A 27,468-nucleotide genomic window follows, 5' to 3' on the forward strand; every position below is an offset into this window, starting at 1 on the left:
GATTTGTATTTATCTCTGTTTGTAGGAGATGAAGTTGGACTTAAACCTGTTTTCGGCTATTGACTGGAAAGCCACAAAGAAAGGAGGTGATATCACAGCCGGGCAGAGTGAAAACAGCATGTTTAAATTTAAAGTACAAATTACAGTAGGCCGATTGTTACATATCTTATAGGTTTGCAACTAAGAGTGCAGCAGTTACTATGTAGAATGAAGGGCATGTGTTTCAGGGGATCTCTGAGCCTCAGAGGAGGGACTGCTGCATTGCTTAAAGTAGAGCTGGCCAAATAGTAAAAAACCTAATTCATAAATATTTTCATATGATTAAAGTGGTGAGTGCAGTGGCCTGTGATTGATTAGGCCATGTCACAAAGATGGGGACAGCTACTGAGTATTTAATTTAAAAAAGTTTGTGAATCCTGGAGGTTTCAGAAATTTGAACTCCACTGTTTTTGTCTGAAAACCCACAATGGATAGTGCACTAAAAGTTTATTATGCACCAGGGAGCAAAAACAATATAGAGTGCTGCGCAAGTGACCCAAACAATGAATATCCAAGTGAACAGTTAACACAAGTTGAAAAATTATTCATAATTGCACACTCTTTGGTGAATACATACCTTTGAAGAAGATCAGGAATGATTCACTAACCTCAATCCATAACAAATAATATTTGTAACAAATAATGTGACTAGCTCCTCTCAAAACTCTCTCTCTTCTTCCACAGCTAGTTTAGGAGGGGCCTTGCAGATTTGGAAGAGAGAGTCTGTCTGGTTTCTTGATTGCCATAATATAATTGCATCTATCACCTGGAGAAATCTCTTTTTGGACTAACAGCAATTAGGAATTAGTGCTTGTCTGTGGACACACTGAGCCCCCTGTGTGTGCACTATGGATAGCACTGGATAGGATGAAGGGAAGGCTTAAATAGCTATGCTTAAATAGCTAAGACCCTATCATTGGTTTAAAAAATTGGCATTATAACTAGACACTTGTTATATAGTCTTTTCAGACCCAGTATTGCCAATCCCAAGTGGTTAAAAATCATTAGTCAGGCCTCCCAAAATAATGAGATTGGCATAAAAATAATGATATTTTAAAAAGAAGATTGGGGCTCCTTTTGTCATTATTTATTATTGATTATTTGTATTACTGTAGCACCAAGGAGCCCTATGTGTGGAGTAGGACAACATTGGGTTTATATTTGCCTTCTGATTTTTGAGTCTTTACAGTTCATACTTTCAAGCTTTTCTTCATAACCAAGACAGCCAGAAACTTAACAACAAAAGCAGCTGAGATTCTCATGTAGTCACATGACTCCAGGACTTTCAGAAAGACATCAAAGATTTTGAGACTTGCAACAAAATCTGAAGAGTTGGCAACACTGCTTATGCATAATATTAGTGTACTGAGTAAATGTTCAAACCTTTTAAGGAGCTAGAAGGAACCAGGTTAGATTTTTCTATAGTACCTAGTATCCTGGTCTCTAAACTAGATAAAAATCTGTCTCTCTAATCACAGTTTCCATATTTAAATCCTAGATACCTTTCTAATCACTCCTTTGTAGTGGAAGCTTTCTCCACTGTGGAATTAACTCTTTGTCCTTGCTCCCTTCTGGGATGTCTTTCTGTAATCTCTTGGCATTTCTCTTTACTTTTTCACAGTTCGTTGCAGTGGTTGCTCATAATTGCTTACCTAAAGCAAGTCAGTGGGGGGAGGGAGGGTTATAGTCTTTTTAAAATGCTGTAAGCTGGTCTTCTTTGATAAATCTGCTCTGTAAAGCATCAGACAGGGGTGCTAGGGGTACAGTAGGTGTATCAGGCAGCACAGTGGGTGACCCAAGATGAGATATGGACCCTGTTTTTCACTCCCCAGATCTGATAGGAGATAGCAAAGAGATCAAACTCAGCTTCCAGAGGTAAAGGTACAGGTTGTGAGATCCTAGTATTCTCATACCAGGTGATATTTACTGCACCTTCTGGCAACAGTTTACAAAAAATTACCACATGTTCATTCCTATTTGCAATTGCTAGCGGAGTGGAATTTGGGAAACAAGAAACACTGCAAGGATGAATGGATAAGGAACATCAGTCTACCAGCCAAAGCAGGGTGGGATTCAAATCCCCCTTGGAAGAATGAATAAACCCAGTATATAATCTGCAAAAAACAGCAAAAAATGTTGGGAAGATTGAATAGCATAAATTTCAGTTTTCTTGAATTCCTGTGACTTTTTCCCCCCTTCTGCTACCCTATGCCAGTACTTCTACCTATATGAAACTTAAACCTAGATTTATGAAGGCTCTTCTTGACTCAATCAGCTCTTAACTGATAGTGAAGCAATATAACTTTCCACAAGTCAGTGCTTCCTTTCTTTTTCTCTTGTGTTTGACAAGCAGTTCCCCTTAATGCAGACCAGAATCCTGGAGTTTCCTTAATCATGGCAGACTTTTCCGTATCTCCCTGATTTATATGTCTGCCTATTGACGCCTCCAGAATATTGCTAGAAAATGCTACTTGAGTCATCCCTGTGCTGATATCCTTACGTCTATTGAATCACACCCCATTTTAACTATTGCGGTTTCCACCTATGGTCTTCCCAAATCCTTAGTGTCTAAAATCCAGGTTAATATAAAACTGCAGCCAGATTGCTCTCTTGCATTAAATGGCAGGACTATCTCAGAAGGCAGCAGAGACTGCATGTATTCCTTTGTAAATCCATTTAGAATGGGCTTGGTTTTCCAAGTTCTCCACTGACTTTCCCCTTTCTCTAGTCACATATAACTTTGCCCTCCTTTGGTATCTTCCATTCAAAGAACCCAGAGTGCTGGACAACCTGTAATGAAATCACAATCTGTGAGGTAGATAAGGATTATCTCCTCCTTTTTATGGATGGGGAAACTGAGACACAGAGAAGTTGAGCTTTTCCTAATACAACACAGCAAGTCACCAGTGGAGATGGAAGTGGAGTTCTTATCTCCTGACTCTGCCTTCTGCATTAACCACTATACCATGCTTCCTCTCACTTTACCATAGATAAGTCATGACCCACCTATTCCCCAACCTGCTGCAATTCCTCTTTCTGCACGTGGGAGTTCTCTTACCTATCTTGCTCACTATAGAATTCTCCTTCCAAACCAGTAAGTTACTTTTATTCTTCATATCTATTTTGCTTGGCCTCTTCTGTGGAGCATTCTGTGATACTATAAGGACACATTGCTTGTAGGCTGATAGTGACATCATTTTAGTGTCAAAGTAAAGTAATCAAGAAACAAAGACTTCTGACAGAGAAGCCCAATCAATCAGATTAAACAGTCTCACAAATTCACTCTTCTCTCAGACTCTTTGGTCAGCTTTCTTACTACGGCAAGGGAATGTCTTTATAAAGGTACTTGGTTAGGATTAGTCTATTCGTACCTAACTAAGCCCAGGTATGGGTACTTTTCCTTCCAATAGGAGCACCATTTAGGGATACCAACCTGCCCCCATACTCAAGTTTAGATAGTGGACAACTGAAGACAGTGGGGTTGCATAGGTATAACCAAGGGCAGAATTTGGCCTATGGAATCTTTATTGCTCGTGATGATGCATGAATCAGAAGGAACACAGCTTGATTTTCAGATCTCTGGTGAAATCTTTTTTTCTGTCCATTTGTAAATGATGTAGATGTGGTCTGGAAGTCATTGACATAAGAAGCATAGAACATTGTTATGCCACTCTGAGTCACTTTTACAGCAAACTATTTTTTTTTCCTCTCTCTCTTCCTTAACATGATGATCCATATTATTAGAACCTTATGAAAGGTTTTCTTCCAGGAATAAACAATATTTATATCTGAGTGTATACCATGAAAACTTGTTGAATTCTTGGCTCCATGCAGTAACTAGCTTTGCTTGTTGGAGAGTTTCAGTATTCTCTGACTTGTGAGAGTTCTGAGTTCTCTTTCCACCTTCTTTTAAAACAGTAGTCTGCCTAAAAGAAATAAACAAGTCCTTTCTAACACAGCCTTAGTACTGCCAAAGTCGAGATCAGCAGAGCTGGTAAAGCTGGAACTCTCTCAATATAAACAAGAGAAAACTTGCAAGGTGTTCTTTATGACTAGTGCTCTGTTTTGGAACTTGCTTCCCCCCTTAGTCAGCTGGGCCCAGATCCTCAAAGGTCTGTAGGCTCCTAACATCCATGGAAATCACTGGATGTTAGGAGCTTAAATACCTGGAGCCCTACAACTTAGATTCATTAACCTTTTGGGCATGCTGCAAAGCCTGTCTTTTTTCTCTTCTCTAATGTGGCTGAGGTAGATATATTTCTGGGTAGTCCTTTTGCATTATTTTGTGATTTCAGCGTGTGAGATAAGCACCCAGAGCACAAGATGGGTGCTTTACTAGTGATATTTTAGAAATCTTAAGATATAATGAACAATACATATACCCAACACTTTTTTAGCATACTTTGGTTCAGGCCTTGTTTTGAACTCAACCCAAGTATGCTAAAAACACCAGAAAACAAGCAGGCTAGGAAAAGCTCTAGGGAAGATCCCAGGTTGTCCAAGGGTGACTGTGCCATGAAAGATCAGGATCTTTGCACTAGGAGTTGAGGGGCCAGAAGCATTTCCCTTCCTAGAAATCTCGGTTCCTGGGGAGAGCAGAGCTGGGAAAGCCTTCTTTCACCCCAGCGCTCCACTCTCAGAATGTCCTGACATGTCTTGTTTTTAGGGCCTGACCCAGCATCCCTGAGGGTTTTACGTCTTCATTGTTTTGTCCCAGTTTCTGTGCATCTCTTCAGACTGGCCCTCTGAAGGAGCTGCCCGCAGCTGAGCCAGGGAAATTGACGACAGGTTGCTGGAACACAGGTGCTTATCAACGACCATCAGATGTTGACATCTCACCGCCTTTTCCATGAGGCCTCCTTGTTGGCTCTTTTTCTTTCAAGTCCTCAAGAAAGTATCCCTCTCTTTACACAGCCAAATCCATAGGGTGCCAGTGAGAGAGGTGGGACATTGCTTGTCATGACAAATGGGGACTCTCTTCTGCCCTTATGCCTCAGCTCACTTTACTGGGCTCTACCATACCCATCCTGTATGTGCCTCCCATGACAGATGGCCTTTTTTCAATATGTGGTCACCCTGTCAGCAAATGGTAAGAGCAGGCTCTAAACAACCTTCAAGAACTCAGGGAAGGGAAGTGACCATGGCAGGTTGCTCCCACTGACATTGCTGCACTGGGAGGAGGGGGAAGCAGGTCATGACAGGCCTCAGAGCATCCCCTGAAGCTTTTTCTGTTGATCCTCCCACAGGAAAGCTCCACACTTGCTGTGTGTGTGGGAGGAACGGGCCACGACAGGCTGTCTCCCTCTATGGAAGCTTTCATATCTCTGAGGAGAACAGGCTTTCACAGGTTTCCCTTCCCCAACAGAAAACTCCACTCTAGAAATAGAGGCAATGGGTTGTGATAGGCCCTTCCAGAACTTCCTCTCCTGCAAAGCACAGTGGCACACTCCATCTCATGCTGTGTGTCGCTGTTCTGTAGTTGGAGCCACATGGTTTAAAAAAAAAAAAAAAAAAAAAGGACGCCTGAGGATTCCCACTGAAGGATACAATTGTTGAGGGGAGGTTAGAAGGAGATCCAGAAACCTGTAATGTCTGAGAGACTAGAACTTCATGTGGATAACTAGAATGTGATGGGGTAGAGAGACCCCCATCTCTGATGTGATGCAGCATGTCCCTAAGGAAAGTCCTACTGAGCCAGACAATGAGATGGAGATTTAGGGAAAGGAAGTTAAATCCCAGTAGGGGTTTCCAGACTGGGATTTCATCTGGCAGTGCCTCCCTGTGATGAGGGTAACCAGGAGAAATGCTAGCCTTCCTACTTGCACAAGAGCTAATTGGGTGTAGCTGAAGCTAGTTGCATTCAGAGCCCTAAAAGGGCTTGTCTCTTCACAGAGAAAATGGATGGAACTAAGGCTCTGATCCTCAAGGGTATTTAGGCTCCTAACTCCCATTTAAATTAGTGGAAGCAAGGGGCCTTAAAATGTGAGTTCTGGGTCCAGCTTCCTAGAAATCTGGCCAGGGAGACACAAGAACTGCCTTGTTTAATACGAGTGTGGGGTTTAGATGCTGTTTAGCTGCATACAGGGAATAGGGCCAGAGACTTTACATATCAGTTTGATTTTTGGTTGCACCTTAAAAAGCTATAAGTGAATCTGAAATGGCAGAGGGGGCGTTTCCTCTGCTTTGCCTGGGACTTGTGCTAAGTTTCTGGCCTGCTGCATGGACATTTCCTCTGACCCATACAGCAGTGGAAGTGAAAATGTGCCCTTGGGAGGACCAGTGAATATATACTGTGTTTTGAAGCATATGAAAGTGTATTGCATTTAGCTTCCAGGGGATGGGCTAGATGCCCTAATGGGTCTTTTCAATCTACTTAATTAAACACTGTGTGCATGCCACTATATAAAAGCAGGGAACAACTGAATTCCTTCCCTGAGGATTTTATAGCCTAAATTAAACAGACTATGCATTTCAGACACAATGTTCCAGATTTACGGCCCCCCCCCCCCAAAAAAAAAAAAAAAAAAAAAAAAAAAACCTCTACCCTTGTAGAGCTTTCTATACCTGATAAGGGAGAAGAGCCAGTAACTCCATGAAGTCTGCTAGGATAGCAGTTCTCAAAGTTAACTCACACTGGGTTGCCAGAACAGAAAGCCACAGACGGGAGCTCCAGTGGTGGCAGGGGGCAGAAAGCTGCAGGTGGGAGCCCCGCAGGGGGCTGAAGCCCAGAGCCCCCAGCTGCAAGTGGGGCTGAAGCCCAGACCCCCTAGCCTCATACCCACCTGGGCTGAAGGTGGGGGGGAGGGGGTTGCAGTTTTTTTCTAGTATGGGGTCACATTTTTTTAAAGTCTAAGTGGGGTCAACACAAAAGTTTGAGAAACACTGTGCTAGGAACATCTAAGTCCCCCTGCCAATGGCTGATTGGCTGCCATGGTTAAGGCAGACTTGAAGAAGAGCTTGTGTAGCTTGAAAGCTTGTCTCTTTCACCAGCAGAAGTTGGTCCAGTAAAAGATATTTTCTCACCCACTTTGTCATTCGCAGTTAAGGCACCTTAGTTTCATAGCCACCTGTACACAAGTCAGCATCACAGCTGGCTGCCTTTGACTATCTTAACTCAATGGATCAGGTACCCATTTTGTAGCTGGAGGTGGCCTTTCAGTGTGAGAAGCAAACCCTCAACTTTCAAGATTGTAGTGGAGCTCCTCAACCACTCAGTTACTTCACCTAGTCCTCATGCCTTTGCTATTGGCAATCTATTTTACAGGGAAAACCTTCAGCTACTACTATGATGGGCAGCAGGACAAAACCCCAATATAAAAAACCCTAAAATTAACCTGATCAAGGTCTAATCTCTACACCAAGCACATGTATTTTTACATCCTGCTCATGCTTTAGATTAATGTTGAGACGTTTTGCAGAAGTATGTTGTAAAGACAGACGTGACTGATTAAAGGCTAGTTTTTAAGGGTGTGGAGTCAGAGTTCAAAGCAGCAAAAGATGACATGGTAGAAAGTGCTGTATGTAAAAGGTGATCCATAGGAAACAGAGGGGCTAAAATAGTACTTGGACCTTTATTAGCCCCTTGTGTCTTTGCTCTCCAAAGAGAAGTGCAGTGCTACTGAGGGAAAGCGGCAGCGCGGGAGAGGGGTGATCACCCGAGCATTGCTCGGGCAGTGTAACACCCACGTGGACAGTGGGCCAGATTCAGAGTGACTTTTCCCCTACTGTAGCTGGTACCCCGGGGCAGGCAGGCAGGCACAGCTCACCCCGGCGGACTGGGCTGGGCTGTCAGACGTGGGGGAGGCGACCGTGAAACTGGAGGCCCGCTAATTGCGGGTCAGAGCAGCTGAGCTCGCCTCCCCGACCCCGTCACCTGCTTTACAGCAGAGAGGTAGGCGGAGGAAGTGGACAGTTATTACAAGCCACCCGGATCTTCGGGGCCGCTGAGTGAGTACCTACCGCCCGCCTGCCACGAGAGCGGTGGGCACTGGGCGGGCCGCTAGGGACCGCCTGCCCCTGCCGGCGGCGCGGCCAGGCCGGCCTGCCCTGGAAGGGAAGGGAAGGGAAGGGGCATGGCTCTGACGTGCGCGGCTGGGATTGGCAGCCGCCCGCCCTATATAGCAGCCGGGGAAGGTGCCTCGCAGCTTTCCCGGGAGCGTTTCGGGGCTTCTCCAGCAGAGAGAGCTAGCAGGGCACCGGCCGGAGTAAGTTGCACGCCAAGCGGGGCCGCAGGGGGCAGCCCCCAGCCCCGCCACCCCTCGCCCGCTGCAGCCGGGCCAGGCCCCGGCCCACGGCCCCAAGTTGGCCGGAGAGGGCGGCGCGGGCTCAGGGCCGCGCTGCCGACGTGGAGCTGAGGCGCGTCGGCAGCAGGGGGAGCTGCCTGCCCCCTCCGCCGCGTCCCGGCCCGGCCCGACCCGACCCAGCCCTCCCAGGCGGGCTCGCTTCAGCACCCGCCGCGGTCCCGGGTGTCGGGACCGGGACTAGTCACGGGAGGGAGGGAGGGAGCCGCCGCTGGCGGGGTGGGGGGGAGGGGAGAGGAGAGGACTGGAGGGGAAGACCTACGTGTCACTACTGCGCATGGGCCCGGCCCGGGCTCGCCCGGCACTACCGCCGCCGAACTTCGCCCGAACTTTCTGGCCAGCCTTGTCCGGCCCGAGCGGGGCTCCCCGCCCTGCCCTGGCACGGAGCGGGCTCGGGCTCGCCGCTTGCCCGCAGGGGGCATCTTCTCCGGGCAGGGGCACGGGTGGCCGGCGGTCTTAGCTGGGCGCCTACCTGCAGCTCGCTCGCCGGCTCCTTCCGCGCCTCGCACATGGGTCTGTTCCAGGTCAGACCTGCCCTTCGTGGCGCCTGGCCCCCTTTGCAGCGGGTGTTTGTGTTTCTCTTTCTGCTGAGTGAGCTCTCCTGCGGGGGGGTGGTGCATCCGTGAGCTAACGTGGGCTTTGGATGATGGCGCTGGCCGTGGCCACAGTAGGCGAGCAGCGCAGCCCGGCTGCAGGGCTGCGTGATGATAAATCAGCCGGCCAGCCTCTTCCTCTGCCCCTCGGAGCTACCTAGTAAACCAGTCCTAAAGAGGATGAAGTGTAACTTCGTGGTGGTGCCGCTGGGAACTTTCTGGCTCCGCTTGGCTGTTTTACTTGTTAAGATTGTTGCAAGCTAGTCATATTTTTGGATCTGGGATTATGACATTTCTGGCGTTGTTCATAGCTGATATTTGTGAACTTTGTGCGAATCTTACTTGTCCCCCACCACCAGGATCTTTGCAGACTGGCTTTGCTCTTTTAGAGTGCTTTGCTAGAAATCAGTCCCTAGCTTGTTAAACTGCCAGTGCATCTGAGGTTTTAGTGTAAAGGAGAAATTGGCCCCATCAGGTGAGTTAGTGGGTTTCTAGGTAGGTATATTTGTCAGGGGTAGGGCTGGATTTAATTACAGACCTTGACCTTTATTTCTCTATATGTCTTTGGAGGTGATGAAATAATGGCTGTGAATAAAAGCAAAGCATAAGGAATTGGGGGAGGCTGGTTACAAAATCAGTGTTCTGCTTTTAATTATTTGAGAATGAGGGTGACTGACTCATAGACCCAGTCTTATCATTTGAAATTACTTACCTAGTCCCCCAATACTCTCCAGATGAGGTTGGCTTTACAGAAATTGGGGGTGGGAGGGTGTTGGTTCAATGTTGTGGTTTCCTGGGGAGAGGGAAGATTTTAGGCTTTGTCTAGATTAGGATTTAAAAATGTAGGGCTAACTAACATGTCCAACAATCTAGTATAGACACAAGGCACATTGCCTTTAATGTGTGCTGTGTGTATTCACTTATTAGTATAACAAGTGTTAAAGTAGATGGTGTCTTGTCTTGTCTGCACTGGACTCCTAGGATGTGTCAGCCACCAGTCATGCCTTTTATCCTAGCCTAGATGAGGCCTTTGTGAGCTAGGGTTCGTGGATGGGGTCTGTATGAAAAGAGGGTCCCTGGAATGGCAATATGTAGGTGAGCAGTGGCAGTCAGGCATGGGGGGAGATTCTGGTTGGGTTTGATTAATGAGAAGGTTTTCTGGATGACTCTTTTAGTAAAGAGAAGAGGGTGGAGGGCAGTGTTAAGGATTCAAATACCACTAGAAGCTGATTAGAGGGGCTGTTAGTAGACCTGGTGTACTGAAATCTTGATTTGTAACAAAATGGCCTGCCTTGGGATCTTGTCCAATGCCGGATCAGCCTTGCAAAATGCTGTTTGCCCAGGGTAACTTTTTTGTTTCCGGCGAGGGGAGAGAGGAAAATGAGTAAACAAAAAGCTTTTTTCATTAGTTTCATGGTGAAGAGCAGATGAGGTGCTTTTGTTATTTACTTGGTGATTTCTTTGACTGTTTGGTGAAGCTGATTTAAATAATAGATATTAATGTGTGACTAGGTTTTCAGTAACTTGGTCCATATAACTGCCAGTGCAGGGCTTTTGTCTTTGTCTGTTCCCTCCCTTTTCTCCCCAACAAGTGACTTTAGTTTTAAAGTTTCAGGTGATTCATTTCAACTGCTTCCTTTAAGATATTATTTCTATGTAGGTATGGCTGTTAGAATGAATATCAGGGTAACTTACTAACTTTCCTTTTAATGTTATTCCTAGTTGCCTCCCTTAAAGAATTCCTGTCCTTCCTTGGTGTGTGTTTCAAATACTTGTAAAAGATCATGTCATCTCTTAGATATGCTACAAGTGTTTGGGAGGCTGTAGGGATGAATTTGTGAGGAATGACAATCATTTGGGTTGCTCTTCTGCAGTGAGGTTCCAATTTGTCAATATCTTCCTAGTAATCCAGGTAACAGAACTGAACATGTTGTTTCTGGTGTTGTGTTGCCAGAGCCATATAGTGAGGGACTTTCTTCTCCGTGACAACTGTTCAGCTACAGTCCAAAACTGCCTTAACCTTTTTTCTTTGTTGCTGTTGTATCACATTGCAAACTCATATAATTTGATCTCTATCAATACTAGATCTTTTTCAGTATTACCATATCCGTGGTTCCTCTCCAACAGGTGAATATCTGTTTGACTGTTCTCCTCCTCCTCCAATGTATTCATTTGTACTCCCCCTTCCCCAAAAGTCTTTTATTTTGTGACTTGTTTATAATTTTCTAGGCCTTGTGATGTAACTGCCCTTAGGGACTAGGCATCTTGGGTGCATGTATTTATAAACTTGTTTGGTGATCAGGGAGAAGTGAGTTAAACTTCATTTGGGGTTGGGAATAGTACAATGTCTTTTCAGCAGAGCACTTGATTAACTAACTTCACTTGTTAGTCTATCAACTTTTATAATTGATCAAAGTCATAAGTGGCATTATCTGGTGTTTAACAAATGTAATATTTCTGGGTGGCCTGTATAAAACTAATGCTTTTGTCAATAAAGTAGTTTTGTAGCTGCAGTTGAGTGTATGGAGGGGAGTTGTGGTAAGTTACTGGCCCTTTAAGATTGCACCTCCCCCTCACCTCTTTCCCCCTCCCCCTCTCTGAAGCTATGAATGGTCGCTGGTACAGGCAGTGCTGAGGTGGCATTTGCGAAAATTACATTCTGCTCTATATTGACACTGCTTACTGTGCAAGGCACTCCTAAAGTCTTTCTAAACTTCAAAAGGGTTTGGAAGTCTGCTTGCACCCCCTCACAGGAGTGCACATATATAGATTCAGATAAGGAGTATTTTAAAAGTAGGTAATTAACCTTTCTTCTTGCTTTACTTTAGCCATAAGGCTTTGCTTAAGCAAAATTTCCAGTCCTATTTGGAATCTGCTATGAATGCCTTCATTAAAATGTGCTTGCATATAACAAGTTTTCTGAATTACTCCTGATCTGTATGGGATAGGGATAAATAGATTAAAAGCAATCTAACAATTTTCTTGAAATGTTGGTAAGAGGAAACTACAAAAAAAGTAAATTTTGTCACATTAAAGGCAGACTAAGCTAGAGTCAGTTTAACAGCTTCAGCCTTAGGAGAAGTGATGACGTGTAAACCAGGATCCAGTCCCCTTAACCTCTTAGTCAGCCTAAGGTGCAGGCAAAATCAAAGGTATATTTGAAATATAGGGTTTTGTGAGAGGAAATTGAGGAAATAATTCCAAAGCTGGGTGGGGGATTAGATCAAGGACACTCTCCGTAGCATGGAGACCAGACTGAAATTTCCCCCAGATCAGCTATTGCGTTGCTGAACTGCTGATGTAAGTTTTAACCAACACATCTCATGGGATAATAAATTCTGTCCCACTTTTATCGTCAAAAATGGGCACAGGCTATATAGGATCTATGAGGCAGCATATGACACTTGAAATCGAAGGCTACTTGGCTAAGTGGAGCCAGAGAGCTGGCACTCTGAGGCTCAAATTGGGGCAGGGATGTGGGTATGGGGAAAGAAGGTACACTTCCAGAAGTAAAGGGTGGTTCTCATTCACTGTAACTAACTGGAAGGGAAACCTTGTCTGGACTGCATAACCTGTCTACCGCATTGCTCTGCAAAACCACACTGTTGTGTTTTTAATCCGTTCTTGTTTTCTTAATTAGACCAGTTGGGTCTTAGTTTGTCTTGGGGAAACTTTCGCAGACAATCCTGGGTCGGTGAATTCATTTTCAATCTCTTGGAAGGAAGAGTGGAGCCTTCTTTGCTCAGTCAGGACTATCAGGATATGTCTACACAGCAATGAAAAACCCATGGCTGGGCTGTGTCAGCTGACTTGGGCTTGCAGGCCTTGGACTGTGGGGCTGGCACCTGGGTTTTGGGACCCTTCCACCTCATGTGGTCCCAGAGCTTGGGCTCCAGCCAGCATCTGGATGTCTGCACCACAGTTTTACAGCTCGGTGAGCTATGGGTGTTTAATTGCCATGTAGACATACCCTAAATCAAGAGGATTCAGGGCTAGGGACTCCACTCTCATAGTTGGTATTGTCATCAAGGCTGAAGTCTGACAGATGCACAGGAAACCACTACTGACCATGGACAAGAATTGAGTTTTAAGGTGGAAAAGGTGACTAGTTATAAAATAGGAGTGGTGGGGGAGTAGAAATATGCTATCGTGTTCTTAACTAATCAGTCTCTAGGTTGCTTATATTTAGGAGTGCATCTAGCTTAAATCATTTTTTTCAGCATGTTTCTTAGGGTAGTGTGCTTGCAAGAAATACAAATGAAGCCCCTACCCCGAAGATGGGTAAGCAGGTCCATGAAAGGAATCGCACCTTGTGTCAAATGACAGGATACCAGTGCTTAGCAGGATGGGAGGGAGCTGACCCCAGCCACATTTTCTGTTTTCAGTGTATTTAATTATCTACATGATGTGATTTAACTTGATTAACCAAATGCTAACCATTTTAATTAAAAATAGATTAAAATGGCACATGATTTGCTACTGCTGTCCAAAAATGCTGATCCTATTGAAAATCTAAATCGTGGCTTGCCGTGTAGTTTCATACGTAATTTGTTCTTCCATACACACGTTTCCCATGTAGAAAAGAGTCTGCTCCTTGTTCATAGATCTTTTTACAGAATTTTTTTTAATAAAAGCTTCGGGAGTATCATATTGATCCCCTTTGCCTAGGAATTGCAGTTCATCAAGTGGGCTTCTGAAATTCCAGTGACTCAAAGCCAGCACTGAAAACCACTAAGCCTTTTAAAACATATGAGCACATGGCTTGTTGGGCCAACAGAAAGTATGGCCTTACCTCACCGAAAGGTGGAGCATACCCATTTGGTTTAATAAGTGGCCCATTCATTGTCTCTCTGAATGTACTGACTTGATGACCACTTCAGTTCTGGCTTGGTGGGAGCCCCTGAAGACTGCAATGTATCTTGCTGCTTGGGTAATTGTGGAGACTTAACAATATCCATTCTTACTCCGGTGTACTGATGCTAGACCAGTAATTCACATGGCTAAACCTGCTCAGGGATTCCTGTTCATAATACATTACTCTGCTCCTCTGATGTTGACTGGAAGGAAAATCCCTGCAGCTGGTGTGGACTCTGTGAAACCAGCAGCTGTGCTTAGAAGTCCCTGTCAGATGGGCGCTAATTAGGCTACAGTGCACCAGCTTGCCTTTCATTGTAGCCATCCAGGAGCAGAGCATGTGGAAAGTAAGCCCACCACTGGTTAGCAGGAAATTATGTGCTCGTCTGGGAAATTTTGAGTCACTGCCAGACACCAAAGCATTGCTGTCTTCAGTGTGAATGGATCCAGGTTCTAGGCAGGGCTAAAATCTGTGACTTCTGTGTAGACAGTGACGGCTTACGGCTGGAATAGTAATATTTTTTCTGAATCTTTATTGCTATTCACAGATCACTGTTGGGTGAAGACCTCTTCACCCATACTCCTGTCAATACATCTTGCTGAAACTCTGGTCATTAGCAAAAATAGGTTGGGAAGGGTGTGACCTAGTTAACGTGCTTTCTCTGAGTGTACCATCATGGCTTAACCTGCTTGGGGCTGTAAACCTTGATGTTATCACACTGACTCTGTCAGTTCTTACCACTGACTAGAGTTGGTCTCCTAGGTTAAAGTATTAGCCATACATACAAATATATTGGCATATTCCTTACAGAACATATTGTTGGCAGTGCTCTAAATTTAACAGAATGGCTATCTTCGCCTTCCCTCAACTCTTTTCCCTTTGTTTTTCCCCACTGACTACAATAATGGTAATATAAGTAACTTGAAAGTTTTGGGTTTTACAAGAAACAAAGAGAACCATCATGGGTCTAGGCCTGGTCCCAGGCCAACTGAAGAATCATAGAAGATTAGGGTTGGAAGGGACCTCAGGAGGTCATCTAGTCCAACCCCCTACTCAAAGCAGGACCAACCCCAACTAAATCATCCCAGCCAGGGCTTTATCAAGCTGGGCCTTAAACCTCTAAGGATGGAGATTCCACCACCTCCCTAGGTAAGCCATTCCAGTGCTTCACCACCCTCCCAGTGAAAAAGCTTTTTCCTAATATCCAACCTGGACCTCCCCCACTGCAACTTGAGACCATTGCTCCTCAGTGGTGGCAGACAACAGAGCAAGAACAGCCCAGCTCCATCCTTCCTGAAAACCCCCTTTAGGTAATTGAAGGCTGCTATCAAATTCACCTGCAGTTTTCTCTTTTGCAGACTAAACAAGCCTAGTTCCCTCAGCCTCTCCTCATAAGTCATGTGCCCCAGCCCCTGAACCATTGTCGCTGTCTTCAGCTGGACTCTCTCCAATTTGTCCACATCGTTCCTTTAGTGGGGGCCCTGAACTGGACACAATACTCCAAATGCAGCCTCACCAATGCCGAATAGAGGGAAATAATCACTTCCCTTGATCTGTTGGCAATGCTCCTACTAATGCAGTCCAATATGCTGTTAGTCTTCTTGGCAACCAGGGCACACTGTAGACTCATATCCATCTTCTTGTCCACTGTAACTCTTAGGTCCTTTTCTACCCAACTGCTGCCTAGCTTGTCGGTCCCCAGTCTGTAGCTGGACATGGGATTCTTCCATCCTAAGTGCAGGACTCTGTACTTGTCCTTCTTGAACCTCATCAGGTTTCTTTTGGCCCAGTCCTCCTGTTTGTCTAGGTCACTGTATCCTATCCCTGCCCTCCAGCTATCTACTACTCCCCCCAGCTTAGTTTCATCCACGAGCTTGCTGAGGACAAGCAAGATAGTGGAAAAACTCCCAAAGATCTTCAGTAAGATTTGGATTAGGCCCTTACATTGTGACCTTATTGCTACGCTTGTCCTTTCCTCCTCCCCTCCCCCCCCCACTTAGTCAGTCACCATTATTTATTGTGTCATGTCTCATTTTGATTGTGACCTCTTCGCAGCAAAGACTGAGTCTTGACTTTCCTGAGACTCCTAGCATGCTTTGGGGCAGTCAAAGGAATGATATATGTATTAGCTTATTGAAGAGGTGGGGAAAGGACTTGGAAGATGAGCTGCATGTATGGATCACTTAGTCAGAGCCTCTTCCAAGTAAAACTGCAGTACTTGGAGTAGAAGGTGGCCTTGGGCATCCCATTGGTGATTAGAATTAGCTTTTTGGGGTTGCCTGTATGCTAACTTCAAAATCTCTGTAATTCTAGGGTGAGCACCCTAGACAAGGTAGGTATACCTGGCAGCAGCATTTAGAGTATGTTTAAAGACTTAAAATTCAGTTTCTGGTGTGCATTATAGCCAGCAGCTGTCTGCATGCAGCTTATGTGTGGCTTTCTATCTTGGGCTCTGAGGAAGAGTCTGTATTGATTCACCCAGGCCCCACTAAACTACATTCCTAACTTCTGACTACTGTCAACTTTTTTGGCGAGTTTTCAGGTTGTTCCTTCCAAGTAGATGAGTTGCTTCTTATGCTGTGGTTTTCAACCCTGAGATTTCAAATTCATATCATACATCTGTTACTAATCTGCTGTATTCCTGCCTTACACTATATAGGCTTTTGTGGGCAGGGTAACCAAACTGAGTTTCCTATGGGATTCAGCTTTGTGCTGGTGAGTCCCTATGGTTGCGGTTAAACATAATGGAGGTAATGCTGTAATGTGTGACTCTGTGCTGGAGCTTCCTTGATGATGGGCAAGTTTGAGATGGCACAGATTCCTATTTAATTTCATGCTAAAAAGACAGTAAAGGCAACACTTTTGGAAATACTACAGGATGGGAGGTGTCATGTTTTCTATTGCCTTGGAGCAGAGTTAATAACTACTTTTTCTTTCTATAAAGCAAAAGCTGGCAGGCTGACAAACAGGCAGCTTACAGGACGGACTTTCTGGCTACTGACCATTTAGCTGGTAAGTTACCATTCGTATATATCAGACTTTCCTGTTCCTGGGCCACTTGCTCAGTCAAGGGAAACTACCTGTATTTTTGCAGTGACCATCTGTCCACAGCTGTCTTTTCTCATTAAATCTTTAAATACTTGCGTGATGCAACTTCATTCATTCCAGAGTTGATGTGGTTGTATTTTTTTGTATGCGTGCGCGTGAGAGGCCAAAAAAAACTCCTTAATGATAAAGTTGGACAGGATAAGCGGAAGGTGCCTAGTCTACTTGTGTTCCCCTCTTCTATAGGTACAGGCTGTGGACATCCCAGCCTTGTGAACTCGGAGCGCTGAGTTTAGAATGTAGAATGTTGTGCCATATTAAGATCAGTGAGTTTTGTTACTGGACTGAATGAAAAGCATCAGACTGGGAGCTGCCTGAGACTGCCTGCTCCTTTAAAGCAACTTTTTTCAGAGCGTTTTGCCAGGGGAAGAACTCAGTAACTCAAATCTTACTTTTGGAGTGAGTTTCACACAGCTTGTATCAGTGCTGGCCATAGTGATTCTGGCTTTCTAAGCTAAAGCTAAGGTGGACTTGTCACTGACTATGAAAGGGGGTGAGGAGTGCTAAGTGTGAATCTGAGAGAATCTGGCTAAGTGCTTAGTAGCTAGATTTGTTGCTGATGTTTGTGCTGTGATAGTACTGCAGGCATAGAAAGCAGTGGGGAGAGGAGAAAAGAGTCCACATAGTAGAAACTGGAGCCAGGGGCTAGGCAAGATAAGAGAACCTTCCTCAGTATCTGTCCTGTCCTTTGTAATACCTGCACAATCAAATCCATTGGTAAATAGGAGAGAACACTTAGAAGTCAATTGTCATTCCCCTGCCATGCAGAATTGATACTAATGAGCTCTTACTTAGTTTTATAATATATATGAGGCAAGCATCTCTTAAATTCATGGCTTCCTTCCTGGGCACAGTATGGGGGATGTTTTCACATTTATGGAAGCTGTCAGGTGAACACAGTGGATCCTTCATTCCAAATAAAGTTCTAAAACTAGTCACGTAAACTCTGCCCATGGGGGAGTCCGCCTCTCCCTGGCTTTGGTTTTGGGGATAAGCTGTGCACCCTTCTCTCTCCCAGTGGCATACCCGGATTGTGTGTAGGTGGGAAATCGACAATGAGCTCTGTGGCAGTTTTGACCCAGGAGAGCTTCGCTGAACACCGCAGCGGCCTGGCTCAGCAACAGGTGAAAGGTAAGACACTGCACGTTCCTATGAAATCCCACTTGATATCAGCTGCACAGATGAGATCCTTCCTGCTGCCTACATATGCTTCACAATGCTAGGCTATTTGTGGGAAGCCAAAGAGGTCTCCTTATTAATAGTGTGATTGGGCCATCAGGTCATGGGTTCATATCTATTTTGTCTAGGTGTAAATGATCCTAGAGAGTCAGGCCCTCTGACTCTACAAAGAATCCTTCTTCAAGCTGATGGCGACAACGATGGTACATGCTGTAGGACAGGGTATATCTTGGAGAGCAACACACAGTGATGTGAAAGAGCACTTGCTCTTCTAGTAGCAGGATCAGGCATGGTGGGCTACCACGCTCTCACAGATTCTCATGGCCACAGCTGTGTGGGAGAAGCTACTCTCTATTTCCCATCCTTCCAACACAATGGGCCAATTCTAACTTCAGAAGAGTTGCACCTACTTTACAACAGGTCTTAATTTGATCCTGTGTACCCAGAGTTCCATGGTAGCTCAGACCTGAGTGCCCCTCCCTCTTGCCCAGTATCCAGGATTTTGCTGGACTTTCTCTGCTTTGTGCTGATTGACTGTTTGCTCCAGCCTTCCCTCTTTCTCAGTCTCTTCACCTTCAGCTTGACTCTACACCTGCCCCTTCTACCTCCCTCTCCTTTGCCCTGCCCTCTTCACCTTTCCTTGCATGTAGCTGACCCCCTCTCTACTAAACCTACCAAAATAAATAAATATTGTGGCACTAATGTGCAGTTGGCTGCCATCATGTTGTTCACTCTCTGCTGGTGTGTCTTGCCGTTTCCCCTACGCTGTGTCTGTCATGTCTATTTAGGTTGTAATCTCTTTTGGGCAAGGACCTGTCTGCTTTTCTGTTTGTACAGTACCTAGCACAATGGGGCCCTGTTCTGGGTTGGTCATTGAGCACTGCCAGAATAAACATGATTAATAATAATCCAACCGTGCACAGCCTGCTTCCTCCAGCTCTACTTAAATTGACATCTGCAGTAGGCATGAATGGGAGAAATGCTGGCAATTCAAATGTATTGTTAACTTCACTCCAGTTGCAGCTTTAAACTCTGAAGAGGAGAATGACCCTCCAACTTATAAGGATGCCTTTCCTCCACTCCCTGAGAAAGCAGCATGTTTGGAAACTGCCCAGGAACCGGCTGGTGCCTGGAGCAAAATTCGACCAATCAAGGCTTCTGTCATCACTCAGGTTTGTGGAAGCCAAACTTCTCATCCCCTGACCAGTGTCTCCTCCCCATCCCAAAAATAATACAGACGAGCATCCCTTAAGAACTCCCTCTCTCAGCATACGATGTAGTGTGAAGAGTGGTTTCCTCCTCTCCAGTGACCCAGGCTACAAGGAGAGGATGTATTGCAGATGAGTATGGCAAGAGGATTAAACCAAAGGGCTCCGCTTGCAAAGGGGCATCTGCCCAGCATTGCTGTGCTAGAGTTCAGTGGGAGAGGAGTGAGCGAAAAGCAAGTTTTAGTCTTGTACTTAGACCCTCATTTGATAAATATTATTGATAACCCTGAGAGTTGACAGGAACATCCAGAGTTCTAATAGCTAATACTGAAACTTGAAGGGATATAAAACCTCATGCTTCAGGACTTAAACTTATCTCTAACTGGGGTTGGGGAGGTTAGAATTAGACCTTTCTGGGAGCAGACTATCCCTGTGGCATTCTTGTACCTTCCTCTGAAAACATGTAATGCTAGACAAGAGGGGGACCTTGACTCTGATTCAGTATGACAGCATCTATTTACTGGTATGCAGAAGAGTCCTGTGGCATAAATAAAACATCTTATTAAAACTGCCCAGAATTGATGGCTCAGCTTACTGCATGAATATCTTAATTACTGTGAAGAGGGAAGATCCAGTATAGTAACCTAACTCAGCCTAAGAGGTAGGGCTTGTCCATATAACTAACCAGCCTGTGTCATGCTGAATAATCAGCACTTACCTCACCTGTTGTATGGGTTGAGCAGGTGTTTCATGTACCGCTGGAGGAGAGGAAATACAAGGACATGAACCAGTTTGGAGAAGGAGAGCAGGCCAAGATCTGCCTGGACATCATGCAGAAGACTGGAGCTCACCTGGAGCTGTCTCTCGCAAAGGACCAGGGCCTTTCAATCATGGTCTCTGGCAAGCTAGAAGCAGTCATGAAGGCTCGGAAGGAGATTGTCGCTCGGCTTCAGACACAGGTGAGTGTATCTAACTGTTTTCTTCTACTTGTCTTTGGTCCTCCCCCAAGATGCCCCGCTGCTTGGAGGCCTTTGGGCGTGGGTGCTTCTAAACCAAAGAGTTGTAATTAGCTGACTAATCTATCTTTGCCTTGCCTCTTTCAAAGCATACAAATGGTGACTTGGGAGACCAGGCTTGAAATAGGGTTCAGAACTAATTACAGGCCACAGTGTTGTAAATTCCTCCCTTGACTAGATCCCTGCCGCATCTGCTATGCAAACAAGACACTGCACCTGGAGAAACAGCAGACCCCTCACAAGAATCTGGTATTGCCTGGGAGACAGGCTAACTGTTGGGCTCTTGTATACATATAGCTAAATGGGGGAGATGAAGAAGAGAAGCTACTAGATAGGCTGCAGAGTAATTCAATCAGGGGTTTCTGATGACAAAGCTTTCAAGTTAGGCTTGAGTTACCAGAACCCCATGAATAGAATTGTTTCCTCCTCTCACTGCTGCATATTTTTATAGCATGTCTGAGGACAAGGGAGTATTATCAGGGCTTTTTTCCTAATTTTTTGACATCTCTCAGCTCACTTTTAACTTGCCGTCAGGGTTTCTCAAATGCATTTGTCAGTTAGGATAACACTCAGGCCTGGTCTGGGCTACACAGTTAGGTTAACATAAGGCAGCTTATGGCAACCTAATTATGTCCATGTCAACACTGCAGCCTTGCTCCTGCCGATGTAAGTGCCCTACTACACGGACGTATCTCCACCTCCACAAGAAGCGAGGGGGTTACGTGGGTGTAGTTAGGGTGACTGTGTCCGTGGAGACACTATGTTGTTTACATTACAGTTGGCTGTCATTCAGGTCAATGTGGAGTCGTGAAATTGACAAGAAAGCCTGCTCCCCAGCTGGGCTGCTGCTCCAAGCTATGCTGCCACCCAGGCTTCTGGCTAGGGCTCCCCACTGAGCTCCTGGCTGCCTGGGGTCCCGGCTCCCTGCTCCACACCCAGAGCAGAGTCACGACAAGCCCACGCAGCTGAGACTCTGCTACAGGCCAGGAGCAGAGGGCAATGGGCCCAGGAAGTTGGGATGCAGGGAGAGACGAGCGTGGGGGGAAGCTGGGTTCTTGGCTGGGAGGTGCATGGAGCTGAGAGCTCTAACTCTCTGCCCCCCCACACTGCTGTTCTTCAGTCCATAGAAGCACTCACAGCCACTGCATCCTCGCTAGAAGTCGACCTAACGTAGGTTGACTTAGGGCATGTCTATGCTACAAACCTAATTTGCACATCACAACAGCACCTTTCCTCCCACGCATCACACCCAATCAGACAGTAAACAGAGATGGAAGCTTTACAATGGGGCACATCTGGGAAAGCCACGCAGGCAGTGCTGTAGGAGAGCCCTTTTTGGCTCGAATAATAGCACATTTGGGGACATGCTAAGGTTTCCTGTCGCACTTGTCCAGGGTCTTTGGCTACCTCTGCCTCATCCTAGCCTCTCTCGGTAAAAAAGAGGTAGCGGGTGGTAGGGAGTTGAATCCAAGTTGTCTTTATGGGTACACCCTTAAGGAATTTGCCTTGGCTTTTGGACAAATGGATGGAGGGGTGTGTGTGTCTGAGAGAGACACTTTAAAGTCTTGATATACATGCACTGTCATCAAGAGATCCCATAGGAGCATAATCCAAAGCCACCAACATAGCAAAAAGTTTAAAACTAAAGTGATGGGGTATACAAGAAAAGGAAATATTTCCAAGCACGTACCTGCCTCTTAATGGCAGATTCAGAGAACAGGTTCTGAAAAAGTAGCCTCTCCAGTGCTGGAAAGGCTGTAGGAATGGTGGTCAGGAACATTGTCTTTCACCCATAGAGCACATATTCAAACAGACCACTTCAGTAGTGAGCAAAGATTACCATCTAATAGCTGTCTGCCGTCTGTGAAATAAATGTGGTCTTGATCTAGTCCCCTAGTGAACCAGTGTCCACATGTATTGGTCTTGGCAACCTTATCAGCAGAGGCCAAAGTCTGAATCCAGTACCTAGCCTCAGCCATTCTCTCTAAACTGTAACTGCGGTTAACAGAGTAGCTGGCACTGCTACTGCCATGTGTATCTAGAGGACCTTGCCATCAATGATCAGGGGACTTTGGTCTCCAGAGCTTTCCTTCTCACATCTCTTACAGGATCTAAATTAATCAAAATCAAAATACTGCTGTTTGGGTGAGGAAAGCAATTAGTCGTTTGGTTTTTATTGGTGAGACAGAACATAGTCATTGGCTTAGGGGACTTATTTTGTTCTATAATGTCCTTCTGAGCGACAACTAAGTTGGGGCATCTATTTGTGACCATGACACGTGTATTCACTCCGGTGTCTGGTTCCTTTTGTTGCAGGCTTCAGCGACAGTTGCCATTCCCAAGGAGCATCACCGCTTTGTCATCGGCAAGAATGGCGAGAAGCTGCAGGACCTGGAGCTCAAAACTGCAACCAAAATCCAGATCCCCCGCCCGGATGACCCCAGCAACCAGATCAAGATCACTGGCACCAAGGAAGGGATAGAGAAGGCCCGACACGAGATCCTGCTGATCTCCGCCGAGCAGGTATCTGAGTGGCATCTTCATCTTGCCTGCCTCCTGAGAACAGGTGGATGCATGCTACAGCACAAGATGGTGTAGCCACATTGGACAAAGGGAACATAGTGCAGTGGAGACAACGTTGTGTGGTGGTCAGAGTACAGCTGTAGGAGTCGGGAGCAGTGGTGTCAAGCCCTGACTGCCCCTGGCTCTGTTTCTCCACCTTTCTGTTTCTATAAAGATGGATAGGGAGTATCACCATTTTAAAATGCTTTGAGATCCTTGAGTGAAAAAGGCTTTAGGTGCCAGGTGAAAGGAGGGGTCTCATGGATCAGAATGTCGTCATGATGTGGGTAATAGGATTCTTACTGTCCATCTCTGTACGATTTTACAAGAACCGAAGATTTCAGAGGTGGATTTCAAAAGCATTATAAACACAAGGGATGCCTGTATCCAGGGGTATAGGGCATGCTTTTAGAGAGGTGTGATATAGCGAAGGCAGAAGGCTGTAGGAAAGTGATTGAAGGCAGATATATAAGCCTCAGAATGCTCTGGGCTCTGTTCCCTGCAGTTTAGCTGAGGGTCGTTAGGGGGCAATTAGGGACCAGCCAGGTGCTCCATAAAAACCCTCCGCCCCAAACAGACAGGGCACGAGCTGGGAGGAGTAGAAGTGCTGTGCTGTGTGTTGGAGTGCTGAGTTGCAAGGAGGAACAGACCAGAGTGCAGAGATTCTGTGGAGGAAGGTACCAGGCTCAAGAAGCCAGAAGGAGGGGGAAAACTAGCCCAGGGGAAGAGAACTGCAGTTGGGAGCGCGGTGCCAGCAGCACATAGCTGCTTCTAATAGGGCCCCTGGGCTGGGACCCGGAGGAGCAGGTGGGTCCGGGTCCCTACCCCCTCTTCGGGGAAGACGGGGTGACTGAAGAAGCCCTGACCCACTATAAGCCACCAGAGCGTGAGACCCGCTAGGGGGGAGTCGACTACCTGCCACAAGAGGTAAGAAGTCAGACTTGAGAATTTTGCTCTCCAGCGTGGGGACTTTTCAGCACACTTGACCTAGCACATACCCATGGAGCTCTGTGAATAATCGGTCTTCTTGCTTTGCCTTTGTGAAGGATAAGCGTGCTGTGGAGAGACTGGATGTGGATAAAGTGTACCATCCCTTCATTGCTGGCCCTTTCAACAAGCTGGTGAGCGAGATCATGCAGGAGACCGGGACGCGCATCAACATCCCACCTCCCAGCGTCAACAAGACCGAGATAGTCTTCACAGGCGAAAAGGAGCAACTGGCCCAAGCTGTAGCTCGTATTAAGAAGATCTACGAGGAGAAGGTATGGTTGCTTTAGAGAGAATCTCTCTTCCTCCCTGCAGATGTTACCCACATGTTGACCCTTTTTGTAACCCTTCACCTTGTTACATCTGTTGGATCTGGTCAATAATGTTGCTATCTGTTGGAGGAAAGTGGAGCTTGTGGGGGTGTGTGTACTGTATGTTCAGCCTTCAAAGTGTCTTCTGTGATCAGCCTGCCACAGGGAGTTGCATCTGATTTGCCTCACCTCAGTCCCTGGAAAAATCGTGAGCAGGTCCTCAAGGAATCTATTTTGAGGCACTTGGAGGAAAGGAAGGTGATCAGAAATAGTCTGCATGAATTCACCAAGGGCAGGTCATGCTTGACTAACCTGATTGCCTTCTATGATGAGATGACTGGCTCTGTGGATGTGGGGAAAGCGGTGGATGTGATGCATCTTGACTTTAGTAAAGCTTTTGATACGGTCTTCCACAGTATTCTTGCCAGCAAGGTAAAGAAGTATGGGTGGGATGAATGGATTATAAAGTGGATGGAAAGCTGGCTAGATCATTGGGCTCAATTTGTAGTGATCGATGGCTAGCTGGCAGCTGGTATCAAGCAGAGTGCCCCAGGGGTCGGTCCTGGGGCCGGTTTTGTTCAACATGTTCATTAATCTGGAGGATAGGGGAGATTGCACTCTCGGCAAGTTTGCAGATGACACTAAGATCGGTAGAATGGTAGATACAGTGGAGGGCAGGGATAGGATACAGAGCGACCTAGACAAATTGGACGATTGGACCAAAAGAAATCTCATGAAGTTCAAGTGCAGAGTCCTGCACTTAGGTCAGAAGAATCCGATGCACTGCTACAGACTGAGGACTGATGGTCTAAGCAGCAGTTCTGCAGAGAAGGACCTGGGGGTTATATTGGACAAGAAGCTGGATATGAGTCAGCAGTGTGCCTTTGTTGCCGAGAAGGCTAAACAACCTATTGGGCTCCTTTAATAGGAGCATTGCCAGCAGATTGAGGGAAGTGATTATTGCCCTCTGTTTGGCACTGGTGAGGCCACATTTAGGGCATTGTGTCCAGTTTTGGGTCAGAAGGATGTGGACAAATTGGATAGAGTCCAGTGGATGGCAACAAAAATGATTGGGGAGGCTGGAGCACATGACTTATGAGGAAAGGCTGAGGGAATTGAGCTTGTTTAGTCTGCAGAACAGAAAAGTGAGGGGTCCTTCAACTACCTGAAGGATGGAAAGAGGATTGAATTAAGCTGTTCTCATTGGTGGCAGATGAAAGAACTAGGAACAATGGTCTCAAGTTGCAGTGGGGGAGGTCTAGCTTGGATATTAAGAAAATCTTTTCCACTAGGAGGGTGGTGAAGCACTGGAGTGGGTTACCTAGGGAGGTGATCTCCATCCTTAGAGGTCTTTAAGGCCCAGCTTGAAAAAGCTGTGGCTAGGATGATTTAGTTGGGGTTGGTCCTGCTTTGAGCAGGAAGTTGAAATAGATGACCTCCTGAGTTCCCTTCCAACCCTATGATTTTGAATTTAAAAAAAAAAACAAAAAAACCTGAGGGAAGGAGGGATTTCAGGACAAATGGGGCTTGGAGAATAGGGTTGCTGTCTTGTTACGATAGCTCCATGTGAAATGGGTAGTTGTACAGTCCGTGTCTCTCCTGTTAACTTTCCATTAGCTGCAATTGCTGTTGACATTCCAGCTGTGAACTGCAGGACTGCTCCTCCATGGCTGAGTCTGAGTTCTTTGTTGAAATCCCGAGTGTAAACAGCTTACAGCCTGTAGCTCCTGTACTCGTTGCAGTTTGGTATCACCTTGAGGACACAACTGGGAATCAGGGCCTTCTTGTACTGGGTACGGTATACATGTGTGCATGCCCGTATGACTGGCCTTGCTCCAGGAAGTTTGCATTTGAATAGCAGATGGCGTGCTTTACTTCAAAATCTTTGTAAGAACTAGGTGTGATTATAGATCTCATCAAGAGCCTAACTTTTGATTTTAATTGTCCTAGTTTACCCTACAACTGTCGTCTTCTTCCTTACCCTGCTCCTTTTTATGGGCAAAGAGTTTTTTACTATCTCCTGGCTTTCCCCCGTCCTTCCCTGCCCTTGGTGGTTGATGCCCTCGCTCCTCTTCCCTACACAGAAAAAGAAGACTACGACTATCGCAGTGGAGGTGAAAAAGTCCCAACACAAATACGTCATCGGCCCCAAAGGGAATTCCCTGCAGGAGATCCTGGAGAAAACTGGAGTCTCAGTCGAGATCCCACCCACTGACAGCAGCTCTGAGACGGTGATACTGCGTGGCGAGCCTGAAAAACTTGGGCAGGCATTGACTGAAGTCTATGCAAAGGTAATGTTTATATAGTGCATGTCAGCTTAAGCTGCCAAGCCATGTCTTTTAGCTGGTCCCTTAAGCAACTTTTTGCACTATTCTGGCCAAAAGGTGTACAGTTGAGCAGATCCCAGAGCATTTGGAGGTCATGAGCATCTCCATTGTGCTCTTGTCTATGATGGCTAGCTTGAGAACTTTGTATTAACGAGGCTGGTGCTGAGTTGAAAGCTGCAACTTGTATGGGCCCTTGTATGGTGGGTACATTGTGATAGGCCATCATAGTCACTCATGTTCATAGCCTTTCCTCTTCCCTAGGCTAACAGCTTCACCGTCTCCTCAGTCTCTGCCCCCTCTTGGCTTCACCGTTTCATCATTGGAAAGAAGGGACAAAATCTGGCCAAAATCACTCAGCAGATGCCAAAGGTATAGACGATTCATGGTAGCTTCACTTGCTCCGCTTCACTCTCTTTCCTGAAAGAGAGAGTCTGCCCTTTCTTTCCAAACTGCTCTGAAATTGTCCATCTAGATCTCTGGTAAATATTATGGGAGTCTTGTTGGGGATTGATGAGAATGGAGAAGAGAGCAGACTTCTTTACAAGATGCTCTTGCTGTTGTGATCAGCAGTACCACTTTCCCCTTCAAAATGCCTCCTTTTTCTAGAAGTTCAGGTAATCAGTAGGATGCGATTGAACCCTCCATGTGACAGTTTGTGCAACTCTTGTTAAACAACCACAAGATAGGGACTGTCATCCAAATGCTTCAAAGGGTGAGTAAGGTGATTTTCCTCCATTTGTGAAATGGACTGAATAGGAGGAGTGAGGTGCCCAAAGTCACGATGGGAGTCAGGAGTAGAATCTTTGGCACCTGTTCTGGATACCCAATCATGTGGCCTTCAATGTAGGTGGCCTTCCCTTTGTACAAATAAAGCGAAGAATAACATGCAACTTCTAGGCTTTCTAAGTGGGAGGGAAATGAACCAGCCTTTGGCAGCAGTGATGGACGGCTTTGTCATAGTCAGCAGCATTGATCTGGGTTGTGTG

General features: G+C 45.9%; 2 protein-coding genes across 3 annotated transcripts in view; one reads left to right on the forward strand and one right to left on the reverse strand.

Moving 5' to 3' along the window:
• SEPTIN2 (septin 2) overlaps positions 1-8,933 on the reverse strand; it is a 63,598-nt gene extending 54,665 nt beyond the window's left edge. Inside the window, exon 1 of the mRNA XM_067539010.1 lies at positions 8,812-8,933. The gene's annotated coding sequence lies outside the window, so the exon portion shown is untranslated. The remainder of the gene's footprint in view (positions 1-8,811) is intronic.
• HDLBP (high density lipoprotein binding protein) overlaps positions 1-27,468 on the forward strand; it is a 64,682-nt gene that overhangs the window by 14,502 nt on the left and 22,712 nt on the right. The window contains exons 1-9 of one of the 2 annotated variants that reach the window (XM_067539004.1): positions 8,175-8,243; positions 16,732-16,799; positions 17,911-18,023; positions 19,089-19,243; positions 20,023-20,238; positions 22,612-22,818; positions 23,904-24,119; positions 26,240-26,446; positions 26,744-26,851. In XM_067539004.1, the coding sequence (XP_067395105.1) occupies positions 17,948-18,023; positions 19,089-19,243; positions 20,023-20,238; positions 22,612-22,818; positions 23,904-24,119; positions 26,240-26,446; positions 26,744-26,851 (1,185 nt within the window). In that variant the 5' untranslated portion in view covers positions 8,175-8,243; positions 16,732-16,799; positions 17,911-17,947. Of the gene's footprint in view, positions 1-8,174; positions 8,244-16,731; positions 16,800-17,910; positions 18,024-19,088; positions 19,244-20,022; positions 20,239-22,611; positions 22,819-23,903; positions 24,120-26,239; positions 26,447-26,743; positions 26,852-27,468 lie in introns of those variants that run through there. The other variant, XM_067539003.1, reaches the window with a different exon arrangement.

This window comes from Emydura macquarii, unplaced genomic scaffold, assembly GCF_026122565.2.
Source record: "Emydura macquarii macquarii isolate MOO-44397 ecotype Brisbane River unplaced genomic scaffold, CSIRO-AGI_Emac_v2 contig_499, whole genome shotgun sequence".
Taxonomy (NCBI): domain Eukaryota; kingdom Metazoa; phylum Chordata; order Testudines; family Chelidae; genus Emydura; species Emydura macquarii.